Below are 22,918 nucleotides of genomic sequence, written 5' to 3'. Positions count from 1 at the left end.
ATTAACAGCTACCATAAGGCTTTATTGCTCCAAAAGAATTTGCCGTCAGAAAGCAGTCACTGTATAACTCTAGTGTAACAATCATAAGTATACCACAATTTAGATGTATTTCCCAATTATAATTCAATAATAAAACCTGAGAATTCATGATCTAATTATTATTAATTTAAAATTATTTCATTTTTTGAATACCTCTTTTAAAATGAGAGTTATTTAATCATGTTCATCTCTTTCCTTAAAAAAATTAATCACAAGGGCTGTCTAGGGATGTAGCTCAGTGGTAGAGTGGTAGAGTGTTTGCCCAGCAAGCCTGAAGTACTGGGTTCAATTCCTAGTACCACCACCACCACCAAAAAAAAAAAAAAAAAAGTCATTTGAAAAAAATTAATCATAGAATCAAAGACATGGGTTAAGGCATTGAAATGCACTTATTTCAGGAACAGTTTTTGCTTAGATATAATTAATAATATTAAAAAGATATAATTAATAATATTAAAAAGATATAATTAATAATATTAAAAAGAAGTGATTTTTTCCCCAAACAAATTATAAGTTCTTATAAAGTGCAGATGTACATTCTCAAGATGTTAAGGCACTCAGGAACAAAAGACAGCTGATATTCCTTGGCTTAGAGTTTGGCTTTCTCCTTATAAGACTCCTTCATCCTCTTGACAAGAGAAAGGTCCCCAACTCCTTCAGGCCAGTTGTCATGATCTGTTAAGTGGAAAACTCCAAGTTAGCAAAATTTAACCTCCTTTGTCCTCTTAATTCCCACTTAGTCCTCTTCTATTTTCTCTGGGGCATTCATGCAAGAAAACAAAATCTAAGCGGGACGAGAGGCTGAAACAGGAGGACTCTTAGTTCAAAGCCAGCCTCAGCAACAGTGAGGCACTAAGCAACTCAGTGAGGCCTGTCTCTAAACAAAATAGGGCTGGGGATGTATGTGGCTCAGTGGTTGAGTGCCCCTGAGTTCAATACCCAGTACCCTCCGACAAAAGAAAAAAGAAAACAAAGTCCAGAGGTTTTACAAAGGGACCTGGATTTGAAGCTCTGGTCTGCCATTCACTAGCATTTCCAAATTTAGGGAAGTTACTTTTTTGGAGCCTCAGTCTTACCATCTAACAAAATCTTTTAAAATTGTGAGGGTAAACCTGACAGCATCTGTACGGAGCTGGGCATACTGCAGACATTCAATAAGTAGTATCTGCTTAGTAATAATTTTAAAATAATGTGGTAGCTGTGCACCAGGTATTAATAATTGCATCCCCAACATCCAGTGCTCATCTCCTCTTTGCAAAAGGCTCTTTTTTTTTTTAATCCAGAAGGGTCAGAGGAGTGACCCTGCCCTGGTTTGGTGGTGAGGGGTTATAAGCTGTCACTCACTGCTCCCCATCCCCCTGGCTGTGGATATTGGTTGAGAATGGGCATTTGCTTGAGCTGGTCTAAAACAGAGTGGATCTCAGTATTTTTTAAATTAATTCCAGGACAAAGTCATTCTCTACTCCTTGCTCTCTACCTAGCTAGATATGAACAAAAAGAAGCAGGTGATCTTAGGAGCAGGGGGCAGCCATCCTACAACCAAGAGAGCCAGGCTTGAGAGAAAGCTGACCTCATGGAAGCAAAAAAACAGAGGAAACAGGAGAGGAAAATGTCTTTAATAAGATCACTGAGCTACTTCAGTCAAATCTCACCTGCTTTCCAAGCACACTACCGCTGCATTACAACCCCAGCACACAAATTCCATTTGATATTAGGCCAATTTGAGTCACTTCCTATCTGACACATGCATTTTCTAATTTGATCTTTCCAACAGTCCCCTGAAATAAATACTATGTGTATCATTGCATTGTAGGAAAGAAAAGAGGGGCCTACAGAAATTAATTTCCCCCAAAACTCAACATTTGAGATAAGCAGGGTGAGGTTTCTATCCCAGGGATTCTTACTTCCAAGCTGGCAATCTAAAACCCTGTACTGAAGTCTGAATGCTCCTAGTCAATATGTAGGGCAGCACATTCCTAAAAAGTTGACGTAACTACTCTCCTCAAAATTTTAAAGAATATTTTGTATTGATAAAAACAGTATTAGAATTGCAAAAGTAAATCATTTTGTGGGAGACTTAGAGAAGCAACCACCTTGGTATTTCTTTCCCTCTCTAAAGAAAAACAATGCAACTCACCCTAACAAATACTGACTCAGGTCTACCAAAGAAGGAAAGGGAAAGGTTCTCAACTACTCTCACTATTTTAAATACTTTCAAAACAATGAGGCATAGCCATGCAGGCATTTTTGTCTTATGTCCTTAGAACCATAGTATCTTACACATATTACCATGCACATCTTTTAGTAAAGAAATATATAAGGGAGGGGACAATAATAAGTAAAATTAAAGTTCTAAGGTAACCGATTATTAATGTATAAGAAATCTTATGCTTGGACTAGAATAATACTTAGTAAGAGTAAGTTGAACCTGGGACCCTGATATGAAATTCGAAGGGGTTATATTAACCACACCTTAAGTAGCTTGTAGCCACTTAGTCAAATATTTTTAGCAACAGAAAGCCAGGTATATTTGCATTTTGAACCTCTTTCTGTGTGTTTTGAGTGATTTATAGTTGTTAGCTTCTGTGGATTTGTTTTGTCATTTGCAAAGTGATGATATTAGACTATCAAATTTCTTAGAAAACTTCTAACCTCAAAGATCTCTGGTCTAGCCATTAAATATGAACAACACATACACAGAGACACATCAACATATCCCACACATAAAGACGTTTATTGTAATATCAATATTTGATTATGACTATAAAAACACTTCTTTATATATATCAAAATGACTGAATATAGTAATTATATAACTTCACTTAACATATATCCTAAAGAGAGGGCAAAACAGCACAATACCACTGATTCTTCTGTTCAGATATGCAAGCCACTTACTGGAGGAAAAAAGAAGAGTTAAATATATGGCAACCTCTTGATTCTTCTCTATCATTCCTTGTACAGATGCATTCAGAGGGTTTTTCAAGGGTCAAATTCCATCAACTCATGCGCACACAAAAACTTCTTAAATATTTTGAGTTAAGATCTATAATAAATATATCGAGGTATTTTCTGCACCTGGGAACATCGCCTTGGAAATCATATCCTGAAGATAAGCAGTTTGCACATTTGATGTCCTACAGGAGTAAACCTCTACAACTTAAGTGGCCAACACCTGAACATGAAACGGCCTACAGCTAGTGGCTATTCATTCCCTAGCTACTCACCTGGTACATTGTATGAGTGTGTGTACAGAGACTGGCCTCCGTCCACACTCACCACCTGTCCAGTGACAAAGGAAGCTCCAGGAGACAGCAGGAAGCACACGATGGAGGAGACCTGGAAACAGAGGCACATGCACATAAAAGCAAAGTCTCTTTCCATCTCTATGTGCTTCACCTTCCCGAGGAAACTCATCTCAAACCACATAACTGTAATGTAACTCCTACATGTTCAAGCCACAACCTGCCAGTACCCAGACAGCTTCCCTTTTCTATTTGAGCATTATTAAAATCAGGTAATCCATCAGAGGAGAGGTAGAGAGACACAAAGGAGCCTTAGAGAGTATCCAGGAGGACACACAAAAAGAAGCCCAAAATGAACACAGGGCTGCATCTCTGCTTCTTCCTGCTTCCATTTCCCACCCCAATCCCCTTTTCCATCACTGACATAGGCCTTTTATATTTTGGTCCCTGAAATAGTCGATGAGTCTGTGTAGCAATACACTAGCATTCTGATGTATTCAGTGCATGGTCCTGTCTGGCCCAAAACTCAGCAGCAACACAGACAGCACGAGTTTCTAGAAGAGGGACTTCAGAATCCCACTGCATTCCCTAAAATCTTAAGAGTCAATTGATGAGCTCAGCAACATCTACTCCAAAAACTAAAGAGAAAGAGAGAATTTATATCAGTGAGTCTATAGAAACAGAAGCAGTTTCTCAAAAGGTGATGCTCCTAAACACCTACACCTGACACTCCTGATTCTCCTTCACTTAAAAGATGATAGCCCATGGATTAACAGGCCAGCCAACAGCCAGTGCAAAAGTTCAATCTTCCTATACAGGTACAGGACACAATCAGGCCAATACTTTATTCTTTATCTTACTATAGCTACCACAATCTCTCCTTCCCTTCCTTTCTCAACTCTCTTTATTTGTTTCAGAAAACTTCCATCACTCTTGCCCTAAAATATAACATTTTAGGCATTATGTGGTAACATAAATGACATTTCAAGTAAAAACAGGTATAATTTTCAAAATAACAATTTTATACGTTTGTTTGGTATATTTACAAATCTCTTTAATGTCTGGCTCAATAGTAAATAGCTGGATTCTCACTTTTGCTTCTGCATTCATCTGTTGCAATCTGTTGTTTTGATTAAAGCATATGAAGAAAATCTGGCTTCTAGCATATATATAGTTATTTATAGTTGGGAAGGAAGGAACATTTTAATAGTCTTTTTAGATAACTATGGATTTTCTTTTTTATATTCAACAAATGGTAGTTTCTTAAAGATTAGTTGCAATGAATTGCTTGTACTCTGTTCTATTAAATGCTTTCTCACACTTTGGCTCTTTCACCCAGATGTGATTTTGTCCTTTGGGAAATATTGATTCACTGAGTTATGTGTCTTAACTGTGGACACACAATTTATTATATAATATCAAAAGACCATATTTGATATGTCTCCACCCATCTCTTCAGGAAAGTCTTTTAAGTATTTGGAAGCTGGAAAGCCATGGTGACAGGTGCACAGAAATTCTAATTTTCCCTTGAAGTCCTGAATTTTAACTTTGACAACAAATATTCTCAGTCACTTTCTTTTAAAGTGTTAGCCCAATTTTGTTTTGAAAAAATGTCAACATAGTACCCAAGTGTGAATAACTGTAGTATCAGTCATTCTGTCACATAAAATAATGGTGTTTCATGAAAAAAGTGGTTGACTCCATTCTCAATTCAATTGCCTGTTCTTTTCCTTTGAGGCAGCCATTATACTTCTCTACATAGCAGAAAAGCTTTATGTGTATTGGTATTTCTTATTTCATCATACAAAATATTAAAAGGATGTGTACTCAGTGATTGAGATTTAATGAATTAATATTTTTTACTGCTTCATCAATGATAAGCCAAAGTGAAACTGCCCCTGCAGCGTCCCACTCCCGAGGCCTTCTAGTATCCCGACCACTGGCACAGTATTGTTTGCAGTCAGGATTCATGCCAAGGCTCCAGCTGTCTTTTCCATCACTGCTTTGGTACTGTCAACCCAAATGTCAACACAGTGAAAAAGACAAATCAGGTTTTACTGAAACTAATATTTTTAATCTTGCAAATCCCTCCCAAAAGTTTTAGGAACACCCAGGGTTGGGCCCATATACTTTGACAGCTGTGGATGTAGGTATAACATGTTTCTATTCATTCTGGTCTTTCCTGTTCTTCATTAAAACATTTTGTTTTGTTCTGTTTTGTTTCATTTAGAGCTAAGTTTACTCCAAGGTATTTTAGTTTTTATTATTACTGTGGAAAAGAAACCTTTCCTTTGAAAAACTACAGTTTAAGATTATAATGCTGTGGGAAGAAGATAACCTCTAAACAGGGAAGAGGGATGGGAAGGAAAGGGAGGGAGAAGGGGAATTGCATGGATGATGGAAGGAGACCCTCATCATTGTACAAAATACAAGTATGAACATGTGAAAAAAAAAAAGAAAGAAAAGAATTTCTTTCCTTTTCATGAAAAAGAAGACTCAAACTCATAATAGAATGCATGTTTAGGCATTATGTTCATAGACTTTTTTTCTTACTTTTGCTTCATTTTGTTTGTTTGTTTTTAGCACCTAATATATGTTTGTTTTCATATCATCAAAATTATTTCACCTCTATCCAAGAAATGCTATCATATAAATTAGTGAAAATTTTGGAAGCTAGAGAGGAAAAAGGAAAAGAAAAAATAAAATCAACGGGAAATAAGTAGAATAGAGGAAAGGGACCAAAGGGAGGGAGGACAGGAAGGAAAGGGGAAGTACTTCAAAATGATATTGGCCAAATTATATTGTTGTATTGTGTGCATGTATGAATATGTAACCACAAATCTCACCATTATGTACCATTATGTAATTATGTGCATTACACAATTACAATGCACCAATAAAATATGAAAAAAAAAAAGATTACAATGCTGGCATTTGAGAAAGCTATGGATTTTTACATACTCCAGTTGAATCAATATACTGAAATCTCATATGGGAATTTCATGAAGCCCTAACCATCAGACCCTCATAGGGTTCTGTGTACTCACAAATACCATGTGATAAAATGTTGTAGCTGAAAAACACTGAAACAAGGAGAACACGCTGCTCTTCATTCACCCTACACTCATTCCTCAGTAAAGGCTGTTATCAATAGTCAAAACACAGCCAGATATTCCCAAGATCCAGAGAGCGCAGGAGAAATGGTCGGTGGCAGTGAGAAAAACAATCTCCATCAGGCAACCAGCCCACCTCAACAGGACACCATGTGCTATGTATAAGCCATAGTCACTCTGATGGATGCTAGAAATATACATTACCTCCTCAGGAACTCCCATTCGTTTAGCTGGAATATTCTGGAAGGACCTTGCAAACATGCTTTGTCCATTATCACCATAGTTGTCAGCAGCAGTCTGGGAATAGATCGTTCCCTGTGTTTAAACATAAAAGAGGAATAAAAGCATATAAAATTAAATTTTAATCCTAAAGACATCAAAGCAGTCTAACAATACCAAAAATTACATGGCTTAAGTTTACTAGAAAAGTGAACATTTCTAATATTTAATTTTTCCCAATACTGTCAAAGAGGTATAGCTGACCACTATCCACAGATGCACCACCTGTGTGCTCATCTGTGACCTCTTCTCCCTTAAAAACCAGCCAATCCCTGGATTTTTTCCATAGGAGTATTGGTTTCCGAAGAGCATAATTATATAAGATCAGTGAGGCATTTAAGTGGGAACAACAGGTCAGGGCACTCTTTCAACTTTATCTTCCACCAGGCAGCTCGGCTTCAGGAGGGAAGATTAGGCAATGCCTACATGAGACTTAGAAATACAGCATTTTCCTTTTCACCTAGTGTGAAATAAAGTAACAAAACATTTGAATCCAAAATAAATAAACTACAACTTTAATTGTTTCAGAATACTTCCATCTCTCTTGCCCTAGCTTTTCAAGGGCATAAGGCCAGGACAATTACTTGAAAACTGTACGTCACAGAATAATGCTATTTGCTCTAGATTCTAGCTAGAGGTCATGGGGAGAAGGAGAGGAAAGATGAAATTTCTTCAGTATGAATTACTCTAAATGATACTAGGGAGATATTTTGGTTTCCAATCAAATGATGTAGAACATTTTATTTAAAGAAGATGAAATATTTTAGAAGTACTAAATTTTAGATATTAAACCTAAAAAAAACTCTAAAAGATAAACAGAATTAACATTGTGCTTTTCACACTGAATACCACTGAAGACTTTTTAGAAACACTTCTAGAAACCAGTATTTCACAATATCAACATTAAGAATGGCACTATAGAGCTGTGACTGTAGCTCAGAGGTGGAGCACTCGCCTAGCATGCATGAGGCACTGGGTTCAATCCTCAGCACCACATAAAGTAAAATAAAGACATTGTGCCACCTATAACTAAAAAAATAAATATTAAAAAAAGAATGGCACTATAAATAATTTGTGCTATAAATATCTGAGTGTATTATGGATTAGGTAATATACTTGTGGAACACTAAAGCAATCTGAGGTTCTGGCTAGAGCTTGCAATTTTGTTAGAGAGAAAGTTTCTCTACTAACTTCAACAAGTCAGTTCATACTTAACTTCCACCGAATAGCAAACTAGATCTATAAATAATATCCAAAGGTATTATAGTGTTTCAGATGGAGAGATTACTACTATCTTAGCAATGACCAGAAAACATCATAGAAAAAGTAGAATTTAAGCCAAGTTGTACAGGATGAATGAGATATTTCATCTCATGTCTCTCTTGGAATCCATGGCCAATATATAATACCAAGGAGGCTTAGCTGTAGCTTACTTCATAAAAATGAGCTTTTTTTAAAAAAAATTAATTTTTATTGTAGGTTGTTCAAAACATTACATAGTTCTTGATATATCATATTTCACACTTTGATTCAAGTGGGATATGAGCTCCCATTTTTACCCCATATACAGATTGCAGAATCACATCAGTTGCACAACCATTGATTTACATATTGCCATTCTGGTGAAAAATGAGCTTTTGAAGTTGACTATAAGTATATTATAAATTTCCCCATCATTTACATTATGATTCAGAGAAATTTTCTCTTGACTTCTAATTGATCTTTTCTTTTTTTTTTCTGATTTGATAGCTCCTTTCCAGAACCCTGACATTCATGTCCTCTCCTAATAATTAATGATAAGCCAAAACAATAACAAAATTATCTAGAAAAATTTATTCTTCAAAGCAGTGTTTCTTGACTTTCACTATGAATATAAATTTTCTAGGCTGCTTTATAAAATGTAGATGCCTGGATTCCATGATTTGGAGTAAAGTTCAAACATCAATATCGTTTAACATTTTGCAAATAGTTATAAAACACACTGAGAATCACCCACTGAATTTAACCTTGTTGACAAACTGATTGTCAATCAAAGACTACTTCTGTGATGCAACTTTGAGATTTTAATCTATCTTTTAAGTCAATCTTTTATAGTATACTTGTATATTTGTTACCTATATAGCAGGCTAGATTGTTTGTTACCAACAATACAACTTAACAACAGCACAAATGGCATCTAAAGAGCACAATTTGTCAACATATTTCATATACAGCATTTACCTACAGGAGCAACACAATTGATCCTTACTCCACTGCTGGCCCATTCCACAGCTAAGGATTTGGTGAGATTGTAAACACCTTCCCTTGCAGCTCCACTGTGCCTTTAAGGACAAAAGATAAGCATTACAATGAACTTTTGTTGAATATATTCTTCTTAATTAAGGTTGTCAGGTGTACCAATGACCAGGCAAAACTCTCCATGAACAATCTCATTATGAGTCTCTGTATTGAGTTTCTGCTAGACAATGGGGAAAGAACTGGCTATTTATGTAGTAAAGAGAGACTAATTTTGGCTCATGTTCTGGAGGTTCAAGTCCAAGATAGGGCAGCTACATTTATTAAGGTGTTTGGCAAGGGAGGCACATGGTGCCGTTTTTGGAGCAAGTATCATCACATCTCAAGCCAGAAAGCAGAAAGATAGAGAAAGAGCCCAGGGTCCCACAGTCCTTTTTGAGAGCATGCTCTCAATAAATTAAGAATCTTCCACTCAGCTTCACCTCTTAAAAGTTAACAGCACCTCCCAATATCACTGCCATGGGGGCCAACCCTTTACATATGGACCTTTGAAGGACCCTTGTCCAAACAATAGCATTAGAAAAGGGTTGAACAAATTATATTTCATGCTTTACAGAGTGGCATTACATTAGATCACCATAAAAAATAAGAAGAAAACTCTTTAGATGCTGGTACAAATACATCCCCAACATATGTTGTGCATTTGAGAACAGCAAGATACAGAATAGTGTTTCTAGTATATCACAACTTTTACTTATAAATAGGGAAAAGAAATGCTCAAAAACTAATATTAGTACTTGCCTGGGTGAATGAGAAATGCCTGAAAGAACTGATTTTATTTCTTGTAAGACCCAAGGAAGGTAAACAAGTAAGAAAGGGTAATAGGCCAGAAAAGGAACTACAATGGCATAATTTGCCTGCATTCTATACTCTTTTTGGGTAAGGTGATGTTAATTCCCACCCCTTGGCCATACTCAGTCCATGTCCATGTGGTATTGACCCCAGTTCCTCAGACCTTGGGATGACCATGCATGGAAGAGCCACAGGATTTGGTTGATGGCTACACTCATGACCCAAGCAGGGTCAGTGTTATGCTTTGAATATGAGGTGTCCCCCAAGAGCTCCTGTGTTAATACGGGAATATTCAGAGGTGAAATGATGGGATTGTGAGACCTAAAACCTAATCGGCCCATCCTAGTTCCAATGAACTAATGGGGTGAAAACTGTAGGCAAGTGGGGCATGATTGAAAGAGGTGAGTCACTGGAGGCTGCCCCTGGAAGGGGTCATCCTCGCTGAGGCCCCTTCCCCATCCCTGCTTCCAGACCCCACCATGAGATGAGTCATGCTCCTATGCCACACCTTTCTGCCATGTGTTCTGCCTCATCTTGGGCCCAGAGCAATGGACTGGCCAATCATAGACTAAACCTCTGGAACTGTGAGCCAAAACAAACTTTTCTTCCTCTAAGTTGTTCTTGTCAGTCTTTTGGTAACAGCAATGAAAAGCTAACTCACACAGTCAGCTAGTGGGAATCCTCTCTAGGACTTGCTGGTACTGGCATTGTTAGAATTATCTTTCTCAGCACTATTTGAGAAGCACTCTCTCACTGGAGAGTTAGGAAGAACAGGAATGTTGACCTCTGTCTCCTGTCAGTATTCTTTTTTTGCCACACATAGGCCTGCTTGGAATGAAACAAAGCTAAAAGGAGGGCACCTTCCTGCCAACATCATGTCTGAACCTACAGCGTCCCTAGTTCAGGGACCAGCATCACACAGGATGCAGAGCTTGCTCTCAGAGCTTATGATAAAGCAGATGTGAAGAATGCACAGTTCTGACAAGTTCTCACCTGAGGCTGACACTGCTGTTCCAGAAACCACATTTGGAGAATCACTAATCTAGCTTGAATTATATTTCTATCCCATACAATTGAAGGGAGTCCTGAATAATACAGGAAGCAAATAGCGCATCAGAATTTTCATAAAGGAAACAAACTATCTACTTGTAGAGTGGCTAATTAAAAGTATAAACTCTTAGAAACATTTTTGGGAAAAAATCTGGGTTTTTGTTAGGAATAACAATTTAGTAATTCTGTCTAAAATTAAATAGGTATATTCATGGTATTCAGATCTAAGTTAACACAGATCAGTTCAGTTTCATGTCCACACCTTAACTCAGAAGCTGTCCTCCATCAGGGATGGGTAGTTTAGTAACATTTGGATTACAGTTGCCAGGTAAAATGCAGGACACCCAGTTAAATGTGAATTTCAGATAAATAACGAATAATTCTTCAATTCACGTACTTAAAACACATTTATTTAAAAAAAATTATTTAGCTGGGAATCCTGGTTTTCCCTCTCTTTCTCAGTAAACATGGCAACCCTAATCTGAATGGGCATGCTTTAGAAGTACATTTTAAAACTTCAAATAAAATGAAATGCTAACTATTGTTGTCACAACTCATTGAAGGCATTAATCATCTTGATTGAGGGTATTTTTCCCTACCCCACTCTATCAACCCCATTCAGAGGACAAAACCCAAAGACATGGGAAGATAAAATGTAAAAATGCTTACGCAGCAAGTGGAAATCCACTTTTAATAAGGACAATGATATTAACAATAGATCCTCCGTGCTCTTTCATCCAGAGTTTGTAAACTATAGAAAACAAACAACAATCATCTTAAACAGTGTCCTCTTTCCTGATATCTTGTTCCAGCATGCTGCTTACTGGATATGCTTTCCAATTTAATTTATATTTCTTCTTTTAAAAAGCCTGATCACACTACAATTTACATATCCTAAAATTCACCCACTTTATATATATAGTTTAATAATTTTAAGTAAATATACAATTTTAAGCAAATACACCACAATTCTGTTTTGAACATTTAAATCACCCCAAAAAGTTCCTTTGTACTATTTGAAGCCAAATTCATCCCTAGGTAGACTTATCCTTTGAGCAACAAATTTTGCATTAACCTTTTCTGAACATTTCATATAAATTGAATCATGCAATATATTGAGGTCTTTTGGATCTGGCTTCTTCTACTTAGAATAATGTCTGTGAGGTTCGTCCACATTGCAATGTGTGAATAGTTCCTTCTTACTGCTGAGCAGTATTCCATTGTATAGATATGCTACATTTGTCCATTCATTAATCGCTGATAAACATTTGGATTCTTTCCACTTTGGGGTGATTATGAATAAAAATCTTTGTGTGGACATGTTATTTTCCTTGGATAGATACTTGTAAGTAAAATTACAGGGTCATATGACATCTCTATGTTTAAATTTTTAAATCCTTTTTTGGTGCTGGGGATTGAACCCAGGGCCTTGTACATGCAAGGCAAGCACTCTACAACTGTGCTATATCCCCAACCCTTATGTTTAACTTTTTAAAAACAAACTATTTTCCAAAGTGGGTCCACCACTTTACATTCCTATCAGAAATACAGAGGGATTTAGTTTCTTCACACTTCCATTGTCCGACTTTTTGATTGTATCTATTCTAGTGGGTATACAGTGGTAAAATATGGATTTTCCTCATGACTAATGAGGTTGATCTACACATCTATCCTTATGATAGCATGACAGCATCTTAAAATCAAGAAGTAGCTTTGAAATAAATAAGTGTAAGCCCAAAATTGGTTTGGCTATTATGGGCCCTTTTCATTTCCATATATATTTTAAGATAAGCTTTTCAATTTCTACAAACATTGATAGGAATTCACTGAATCTATAGATCCATTTGGGGAAAACTATCATCTTAACAATATTGAATCTTGGGGCTGAGGATATAGCTCACTTGGTAGAGTTCTTATCTCACATGCACAAGGCCTTGGGTTCAATCCCCAGCACTACAGAAAAATAAAACAAACAAACAAAAAAAAACAATATCGGATCTTTCAACTCATTAATATGGAATGTCCTTACATTGCTTAAATCTTCTTTAATTTATCAGCAATGTTTTATAGTTTTTGACATACAAGTATGACACTCCTTTTGCTAACTTCATTCTTAAGTAATTTATTTTTCGAGACCCCATTTGATATCAAAGCACTCATTCTATTCACACAAAACAGGACAATGCTAGAAGTACCTCCAGACTCTCTTCAACAGAAATAGGAATTTTAAGAATTTAAATATCAGAGAAAAATGATACCCAATTCTTCCTAAAGCTTTAGCAAAAATAAGAATGCCTTGCCATTACTTAATCAGACTAACTTTTAAAAATGACAAAAAATAAATAAATAAATAAAGGTGAAACCCTAGGAAGAAAGATACAAACTATAATGTACTTAAATTTAGACACTTTTTTTTCACATTATTTGCACATTGCTAAAATCAGGAAATCTTTATAATTAATGACATCTTATAATTATCAGTATTTTTCACTTTTTCAATAACATAGAATGGCGGGACATTTCATAAGTGATTATACCTTTGACTTAATAAAACACAGTGGTTATTTTTAGACAATATGCTATAATCCTAGAATACCTAAGGGATAATTCAACAAATCATTAGATAAAGCTGCAAATCATCAGATAAAGTTACAAGATAAGCCTGAAAAAAATACTTAATAAACCAACAATCACCCAGCTGAAAAATAATTGGAATGAGCTGATTCAAAATAGCAATATCAAAAAAAAATCTAAGTATAATCATTAATTTTAAAATGTGAAATCTATATGACCCCCAACCACAAATCTTTGCCAAAAGATAGAAAAGAATGATTCATTAGTGAAAAGATAAGTTATGATGAGGAAACTGAATATGTAAATATTGTAATTATTTTCAAATTATTAAGTTTAACAACATTCAATCAAACTCCCAACATGATTTCTGTGGAAAAAACCTGACTATAAAATTCATCTGAAAGAATGCATAGTCATGAAGAGCCAAGAAAAGTTTGAAAATTCAAAGAAACAAAGCAACATTTGCCAAATCAAATGTTAAAAACTATATAAAACCATTTTATAATAGTATAAGAAAGGAGAATAAGTTTATTTAAATTACCCTACATGGATTTTCTGCTTCAGGATAAATACCACTATATAGTTTACAACTCTAAAATCATTTTTGTTTCTGAAATTCTGACACTTTCTAGGGTTCAGATGTGGGTATTTCTTCAAGTTATCTGAGATAGACAACCAATAGAACATACAGATACCAAGAACAAATGTAAAAGAAGAAAGGCAAAGGCACACAAGAAGAATGTTTCCTAAAACATGGAAGATTTATAAGCAACTACCAACATGAGAAGAAATCACAGTAATTGTAATATAAAATGATTTGGAGAAAGCTAGAATGTTGTTTCTTAATATCCAAATTAGAGAACAAACCCCATAGTCTAAATGGATTAAGTGTTCTTTTTTCTTTTTTCCAATTTTCTTTTATGGTTGTAAAATACTCATAACATAAAATTTACCATCTTAACCATTTTGAGTTTACAGTTCAGAGTATTAAGTACATTCATGTTATTGTGCATACATAGCCACCAACCATTTCCAGAACTTATTTCATCTTGCAAAATGGCAACTCCATGCTCATTAAATAATAATTTTGCATTCCCCTATTCCCAGACCCTGACAACCACCATTCTACTTTACAGATCAAGAGTTCTCTTACAAGAGTTGAAAGAATTGGTGTTTGATGGGTTTTAAAGCAGCATAATGTATACAATGGAGAGTACATGTGGATTTGAAAGACTAGAGTCTAAGGCTTGCTTTGAGGTGATAGTGGGTTAGTTGGACTAAACCTATGCTAGATATGATACTTTATATTCTACCTACATCAAGGAGGCACTGTGAGTGTCAAAGGAGATGATCATTGTAAAAATTACTTCTGGAAACTTCAATAAAACTTTAAGAAAATTAAAATACTTTCAAGAGTTGACAATTTAAGAATATCTCACAGGAAACTTGTATAAAACTGACTTTTCTATTGTTAAAATAAGGTCATAGGAAATAATCTTTATATGCTTATTCTCAAGATAAGAATAAAATAAAACAAAAACCCTGTTTTCGTGCAGAAAAGATACAAACATGGAATGGGAAAAAGTGAGGAAGGATTTGGATTTGAATTGAGATATCAAGATGAACTCATTATTTTCCTCAATATACTATAAAAATGTCAAATATAAACAGAAAGAGACAGAATGACAATGTAAAGCCCAGAGGTACTTGAAAGATTAGCTACATTCCCAGCCCTTTTTATTTTTTATTTTGAGACAGGGGTTCACTAAGTTGCTGAAGCTGGCCTGGAACGTCAATCCTTCTGCCTCAGCCTTCTGAATCACTGGGATTAGAGGTATGCACCACAGTGCCTGGCTCATAGCTAATCTTGTTTGATCTACACTCCCATTCATTTGTCTACTTCTCAGCTAATTTTGGAAGCCAATTCTAGATATCTTATTATTTCATCTATGAATACTTATCTTTGAATTAGAGGAATCTTTTTGGCAATATAATCTCAATACTTAATTAAAAGTACTTAATTAGCAATAACTTCTTAACATCATGAAATATCCATTCAGTGTGTACATTTCTCTGAATGTGTAATCATTTCTTAACAGTGTGTCTGCAGGAATCAAGTTGCAAATAAAGCCCACACATCACATTAGTTGATATGTCTCCTCTTGTCCTCCAGTGTCCCCTTCACCTCCTCCCCCTTCCATACTTGTAGTTTTTTGGTTAAAGTAGCTGGGTTGTATTACAATTCTTTACAGTCTGGATTTTGCCAACCACACTCTATATTATCATTCAGTATGAATCCTGTCCCCCATATTTTCTGCAAAATAGTAGATTCTATTTTGATGTCAATAAATAGATAATGACTTATTTTTAAAAATCATCAACTTGTAACCTCCAAGAAATGAGGTTACATGTTAGAAATGAACTCTAACAAAGATCAAAAATGGCATTAAAACTCATTGGGTAGAGGGTCATGGTGGTATATGCCTATAATACCAGCAGCTCAGGAGGCTGAGACAGGAGGGTCACTAGTACAAAACCAACCTCAGCAATGGCAAGGTGCTAAGCAACTCAGTGAGACTCTGTCACTAAATAAAATAAAAAATAGGGCTGGGGATGTGGCTCTGTGGTTGAAGATCTAATAGTCAAGATCTTAAATAAGTGATCAAATTCAGTTAGGATGAACAACAGCAAACTACAGCCCTCCAGATGTAATGTAATAAGAAGTAGATAGGTCATACATATTGGGTTCTTTCCAGAAATCTTTAAAGTGAATCTAATCAGCGCAAGAACAGTAACAGAAATCCAGATCATGGGACATTCTATAAATCAATGTTGTAAAATAAAAAACAAAAAGAGCATTTTTTATTTGTTTTTAGATTAGAGGAAACTAAACAGACAAAAAAAATCTATGAAGTTTTATATAATCTAGATAAAAATGAATGGGGAATACATGTTCATGGTATGAGGCTTCTGAGCCCCTACAGGTTTCTCTTTCAGCCTTCTCCATGATCTCTCTCTCCTTAAAAACAGATATTGCAGATATTGATGACACTCACCTGCTTTGCACATGTAAAAGGTGCCTGTCAAGTTGGTTTCAATCACAGCATGCCATCCCTTTGAATTGATATCTTCAAAAGGAGACAGGAACTGGCCTCCTCCATTGTTTACCAAGAAATTGATCTTACCATAAATAGCTAAGGTAGATTTGATCAAATTATCCACCTAAAGAAAAACATTAAAAGTTTAATAACCTAACTTGCTATTTGGACTGCTCATTTATTTTAGAAGTGTGGCAGAGCTTACACTCTCTGACAGTGAACACCAACTCTGAGTACTACAACCAATGAACTTTTGGTCAGCACTGAGCAAACATAAAATTCCTACCCCAATGAGTAGTTTGCCAGTGTCCAATACTCACATATCATAAAATTAAAATTGTAATTTTGACAAGATATACCTAAAAGTCTGTATCAATTCTAAGTATAGCAGGTCTCAGGCATATTAATTTGTGACCTACCAATCATGAATAAGGAACAGTGATGAAATCAGATCAAAATGAACATTAACAAATGTCTTACGCAAGGTGTGGTGGCACACACCTGTAATCCCAGCAGTTTGGGAGGCAGAAACAGGAGGATTGCGAGTTCAAAACCAGCCTCAGCAAAAGTGAGGTGCTAAGCAACACAGTGAGACCCTATTTCTACATAAAATACAAAATAGAACTGCAATTGTGGCTCAAACCCCTGGTTCAATCCCCAGTCCAAAACAAATATTAAAAAAAAAGAAACGCCATAAAGGACAAGAGGCCCTTTAACACATCCTTGCTTAGCTACCCTGTCTTGCTTTCTTCCATCCCCTTCTCTTGAGTCACTGGTTCAATAAATCATCAGCCCAAAAATCTTCTTACAGGCTCTGTTAGACAGCCCTTTCTGAGATAGCTACCACAGCAGAGCCTGAAGCACAGCCAGGTTTAGGCATCACAAATGCTAATGAAAATTAGTAGATATATTTGCATTGACTTATTTGCATTAATACATTAGTAGATATATTTGCATTACCTCCTCTTCTTTACGGATGTTGCATTGCAGGGGAGTGACCTGAGCCTGGCTGGAGGGAGGTAGGGTGGATTTCAGTTCCTCTGCAGCAGATTTTAGTCTTTCGATTTTCCGGGATGCAACGACCACATTACACCCTTAGGAATAAATAGGCAGAGAACAAATAAAGAAGTTTTCATGAGTTGTCCAAATTCCAACAATAATAATGCACAGAAGACATTTTGTGTGCTGTGTTCCTTTAAACAACAAAAACAAACAAACAAAACCTAATCAGAATGTCTTCTCTGGACAAGATGGAATAGTAGAAAATTGAAATGCTCTTTAACCTGAAACACAAAACTGGATAAAATATATGAAACAATAGTTTTCAGGCATTGGACATCAAAAAAGCACTGGACTACAAACTGTCATCTCTGAGAGCAGAAACAAACATGTGAACCCTATGATTATGCCAGCTTATCACCTGGAGAAAACTTCCAGACCACAGCACAGGAGGGACTCATTCACAGGTCAGAGTTCTCCTAAGTGGAAGGGATGAAGTTGGAAATCTAAGAAGTCCTAACAGCTGGTTATACAGGGTGTAGAGAGACAAGAGACACCAAAATCTGCAGAGTCCTTCTTGAATCCTCAGCAAAAGTACTGACGGAAATACATGAACAGGCTAGAGAAAGAACTTCCCAAAATGAGCAGAAGGAACAAACCCTGTCCTGGGAAACAACACTGGGAATAGTTATTGTGCTGACTAGAAAAAATGTTTTACCTAGATGGTGCTGAGATGCTTCACAGGGTGAAGTGTATAATGGTCTCAACAGCGAGGTTAAGTTAGACATAAACTAATTACTGAGACCAACACTTAACTTTAAAAAGGGAGTCTCCTTCAAAGTATCAAAATATTTTAATTTAACTTTCATCCCAGAAAAAAAGCTTAAGAATACTTATAAGAATATAAAAATTGTCATCATCCAACAAGGTAAAATTCAATCTATAATCCAACAAGCAAAGGAACAGGACCGTAACAACCCCTAATGAAAAGAAGAGCCAATTTATAAAATACCCCAGAATGACACTGATGGTACAATTAAATAAGCTCCTGATAAAGAAAAAATCTTAAAACCAGCGAAAGAAAAACAATGCCATACATACAGAACATAAAAAGATAAGGACTTTTTCACAAACAGTGAAATCCAGAAGACAGTGGCATAACATTACCTATTGTATGAAAAAGAGAAAAATGAATAAAATTGTGAACTTAGAAATCCTGACCCAGTGAAAATATCTTTCAAAAATGATGGCAAAATAAAAACTTCTCAGACTAGGGATGTGACTCAAAGGTAGAGTGATTGCCTGGCATGCACAAGGTCCTGGGCTAGATCCCCAGCACTATAGGGGGTCTCGGGAAGAAAAAGAAAAAAGACCTCTTCACACATATGGGAACTAGAAGAATTCATCAGAACAAACCTGCTCTTAAAAAAAAAAAGAAAAGAAAAGAAAAGAAATACAGTGCTTCAAACGGAAGAAAAATTATTCCAGATGGAAAGTTTAATCTACACAAAAGAGAATCCGTGATGGTAATTATGTGAGTGAGTGAATAGGAAGATTTTTCTTCTTCCTATTCAAATCTCTTTAAAAAGCTGTGATAATTTAAAGCACAAGTAATAACAACGCATTGTGGGTTTTAAAATATACATTTTTTTTCTTTTTTTCTTTTTGGTACGATATGTCAAGATCATTGTACTGTCATGTGTAACTAATTAAAACAAATGAAATAAAATATACATACACATAAAATGCTCCCCACCTTCTTGAGAACAATAGTCCCTTGTTTTGCTCAATTCTAACATATACTAATTCCAGTTGCCTTATCTTAGTTAAATGCCACCAGTCCTTCAATAACATGAGCCAAGTTTGATGATGGTACATTAGGTCTGAGAAACTACATAATATACAAACTTTCCTGCTAGCTCTTCAGCCTACAAAGCAGTAGATAAAAAATCCAATTCACATCATGGAGGGTGACTTACCAAGTCCTTTCTTTCAAATGGTACAAAGGGGCACAGGAAAACATTTGGGGGTGACAAATTCCTTTCAATCTTCAACTCAGAATACCACATTTATTAAGCACCTTCTGAGTCCCTGATGACTATCAGTCACTACAGTAAGAAAAAGTGCTGTCTTGTCACAATTGCCACTTGCCTTTTACTTTCCTTTTAACTACCGTATCTAATTCATGTTCTGCCAGAGTAACAGAAAGAGAATAATTAACTTGAAGACAAAATAAAAATGTGTTTTGTCTGATATATGTAAGCTAGAGAGAAAAAAGGAAAATAAGGGACCTCATGAAAAGAGAAGGGAGATGAAGTTAGAGAAGATAATGCTAAGTGAAGTTAGCCAATCCCCAAAAACCAAATGCTAAATGTTTTCTTTGATATAAGGAGGCTGATTCACAGTGGGATAGGGAAGCGGGAGCAGGGGAGGAATAGAGGAACTCTAGATAGGGCAGAGAAGTGGGAGGGGAAGGGAGGGGGCATGGGGTTATTAAGGATGATGGAATGTGATAATCATTATTATCCAAAGTACAGGTATGAAGACACTAATTGGTGTGAATATACTGGGTATACAACCAGAGATATGAAAAATTGTGCTCTATATGTGTAATAAGAATTGTAATGCATTCTGCTGTCATATATTAATAATAATAATAATAATAATAATAATAATAATAAAAACAGAAGGGAGACCAGTAGACTAGAGGAAGGGGTGGAGGAGGGAAAGTAAAAGGGGAATAAGGAGGAATGAAACAAACTGAATTATGTGTTACACATATAAGAATGTATCGTAATGAATCCCATTGTTATGTATAATGATAATGTACCGATAAAAATACTTTTCAAAAAGACTGGCTTGAATTCAACTTGAGTAGTCTTGAGTATGCCTTGACAGAATCAAGACTTCCTCTAACAGCATCTGTCAATCAGAGAAAAGGTATCCAATTCTGTCTCCTACTGCTTTCTCTTGTTAGCTGGGGCTTTCCGGTGTTCTCTCAGCAAAAGGAAAAGCCAAATCATGTGGATGTGAAAGACAACCCAATAATCGCCATTTTACTCAAGCTGTAATTCAACCCCCAAAACAGTGGCCTTTTCACTGGAAAAGAATAGATAATATTTTATTCTATTTGCCTAATTTGGGTTTATATAACAACTTTCACTAAATGACCATTAATTGTCATTAAAAAATAAAGATGAGAAAGTCATAACAAAAAATTATTTTATATTCTTCCATTAAAGGAAATCCATTTTCAATACAACAACAAAAATGTTTGGTTTTTTTTAGTATAAGAAATATTTTTCTTGGGAGATGCTCCATCACCTTTATCATCATCCCAAGATTACAATATCACTGTGTTAATGTTTCAGTGTGTGCCATAATAATAGTCTGCCACCTTCCCCACAAGGATATAATGTTTGGCCAATACAAATTTACCAAAAACAAAAAACTCAAATGCATGAAAATATACTAAGAGTTCTATCAGGTAAACTAGGATCCTACAAATCTGCGGAGAGAAGCCAAATGCCTATCCCTTCCATAAAATGAACACCAATTCAGATTTTCTTATAATTGTTTCATGAAAGGGGACAGAGTTTAGTGTTAGGAGTGGAGAAGGCAGGAATGGTAATCTGCAACACCAAAGCCAGAACAGGAAATGTTATTTTTCCTCTTAAAAATGTATATATTTCCATTTCTTTAAAATATAATAGTTTTGTTTGTTGTTGTTGTTTTGTTTCTTAGTTCATACCATGCCAGATCTTGGAAACACAATAGTTACCAAGATAATTTACATGTTCATTAAAAAAAAAAAAAAATTGAAGGATTAGGAATAGACCACTTGCCCAGTATGCAAGAAGCCCTGTGAGTTCAATCCCCAACAACAGCAAGGGAAAAAAATAACATACTTTATATACAGAGATATGAAAAATTGTGCTCTATATGTGTAATAAGGATTGTAATGTATTCCACTGTTGTTGTGTATTTAAAAAAAAAAAGACAATTTTAACCAGTCATAAAAAAATGCTAACAATGTTATAAACTTCCATCCAGTCTTTTTATTTATTTTTCATTAGCAATCAAACTGAAATACTATTTTCTTTATAATCCTGTTTTGTCCAATTATATGGTATGCATTTCTCCACATGACGTCTTCAATAGAAAGATTTATTTATGTCAATATAATATTTCATTGTGATTGATTTAACTATTTCCCTCATACTGGATATTTAGGTTATTTCTAATTTTTTCACTACATGAATAATATAATACCCATGAATTCAAATCTTTACTTGCCTCATTGTTTCCTTGGAGTAAATTCCTGAGAATTGAATTACTAAATCTAGAGCATGAACACTGTAAAACTTTTGGAACTTTTTTTCTAAATATATTTTTCCTGCCTTTCTCACTCCCTCATCAACACTTCAATTTTGTACAAGGTTTTTAAACTGTTAGAAAAACAATAGTATCTTATTGTTTTATTTTGTATTTTATTACACATAAAGTTGATTATTTTCTCAGATATTTATTACCTCTTTGTATTTTCTCTTTTGTAATGCTTAGTCATATCTTTAGCCTATTTTTCTATCACTATATTGGCTTTTTGTGTATTTGTAAGGGCTCTTTATATAATAAGACTATTTGTCTTATGTTGTAAATTTTTTCTTTATAATCCTTTAAACTTTTTAGCTCATTGAAGATTGACGTCTTCAGATAGGTAAGTTTATCTGTTTTTCTCTGGGTGGTTCTTTCCTTGTGTATATTTACAAGGTCGTTTTTTCATCCAAGTTAAGATAGATATTTACTATTTTAGGGGAGGAAGATTATGACAAGAGATGTGAGAAAATAATACGAAAGGAGCCTCTCAATGTGTGGGCGACCTTTTCTAACTAAACGAACCCTCGCCGTGCCTTCATAATCACTGGAATTGGGCAGTATTTAGAAGAGGTTAATTTTAAAACAAATACACAATTCCATGGCATGACAGTACGTTTGGCTCCAAGCCCGTGTAGTTTATACCTAGTGACTCCAGGTCCAATGCTTCTCCACGATTTCCAAGAAAGAACTCTTCTCCCTCCTCGCAGTTGTAATTTGGCCCACCTCTAAGACCCCTCTGCTTTACAGTGCTACCCTACCCCGGCCCCGCAAGCAGCCTCTGGCGTCCAAACCCGTTACCGCAGCCGGGCCTTTGCAAACCCAAGGCTCTAGGTGCCCAGGTCAAGAGACCTGCACGCGTACCCAGGTGCAGAAGCTCCTTCGCGATGGCCTTTCCGATGCCGGTGGCCCCGCCGGTGACGATGGCCGTTTGGTTCTGCAGCAAGCCAGGAGCCAGGCAGCTCTTGCCCTTTGTCCAGGAGCCCATAGTCCCGGAGCGTCAGAAGTGTAGCGCCCACCCGGATGCGTCAGCTTAGTTACCCAGAGGTGGGCGGGGCTA

The 22,918-nt window shown here is 35.8% G+C and overlaps 1 protein-coding gene across 1 annotated transcript; it reads right to left on the bottom strand.

The window, feature by feature from the left end:
* Positions 1–539: 539 nt before the first annotated feature.
* Positions 540–22,913, bottom strand: Pecr (peroxisomal trans-2-enoyl-CoA reductase). The gene is made up of 8 exons (XM_076865799.1): positions 22,723–22,913; positions 17,446–17,579; positions 16,444–16,609; positions 11,483–11,564; positions 8,901–8,997; positions 6,602–6,712; positions 3,267–3,378; positions 540–714 (listed from the first exon to the last, which is right to left on the bottom strand). Exons 1-8 carry the CDS (start codon positions 22,844–22,846, stop codon positions 629–631), a joined length of 912 nt encoding a protein of 303 aa, XP_076721914.1. The 5' UTR covers positions 22,847–22,913; the 3' UTR covers positions 540–628.
* Between the last annotated feature and the right edge of the window lie 5 nt (positions 22,914–22,918).

Source organism: Callospermophilus lateralis, chromosome 9 (assembly GCF_048772815.1).
Source record: "Callospermophilus lateralis isolate mCalLat2 chromosome 9, mCalLat2.hap1, whole genome shotgun sequence".
Taxonomy (NCBI): domain Eukaryota; kingdom Metazoa; phylum Chordata; class Mammalia; order Rodentia; family Sciuridae; genus Callospermophilus; species Callospermophilus lateralis.
This window is presented reverse-complemented; position numbering and strand designations above follow the sequence as displayed.

Coding starts and splice junctions, on each gene's coding strand:
- Pecr (XM_076865799.1), bottom strand. CDS start 22,846: ATGGGCTCCTGGACAAAGGGCAAGAGCTGCCTGGCTCCTGGCTTGCTG. Junction 6,713..8,900: donor GGATCAATTGTGTTGCTCCT/GTAGGTAAATGC, acceptor GTTTAAACACAG/GGAACGATCTATTCCCAGAC. Junction 715..3,266: donor ACACTCATACAATGTACCAG/GTGAGTAGCTAG, acceptor TCCACTTAACAG/ATCATGACAACTGGCCTGAA.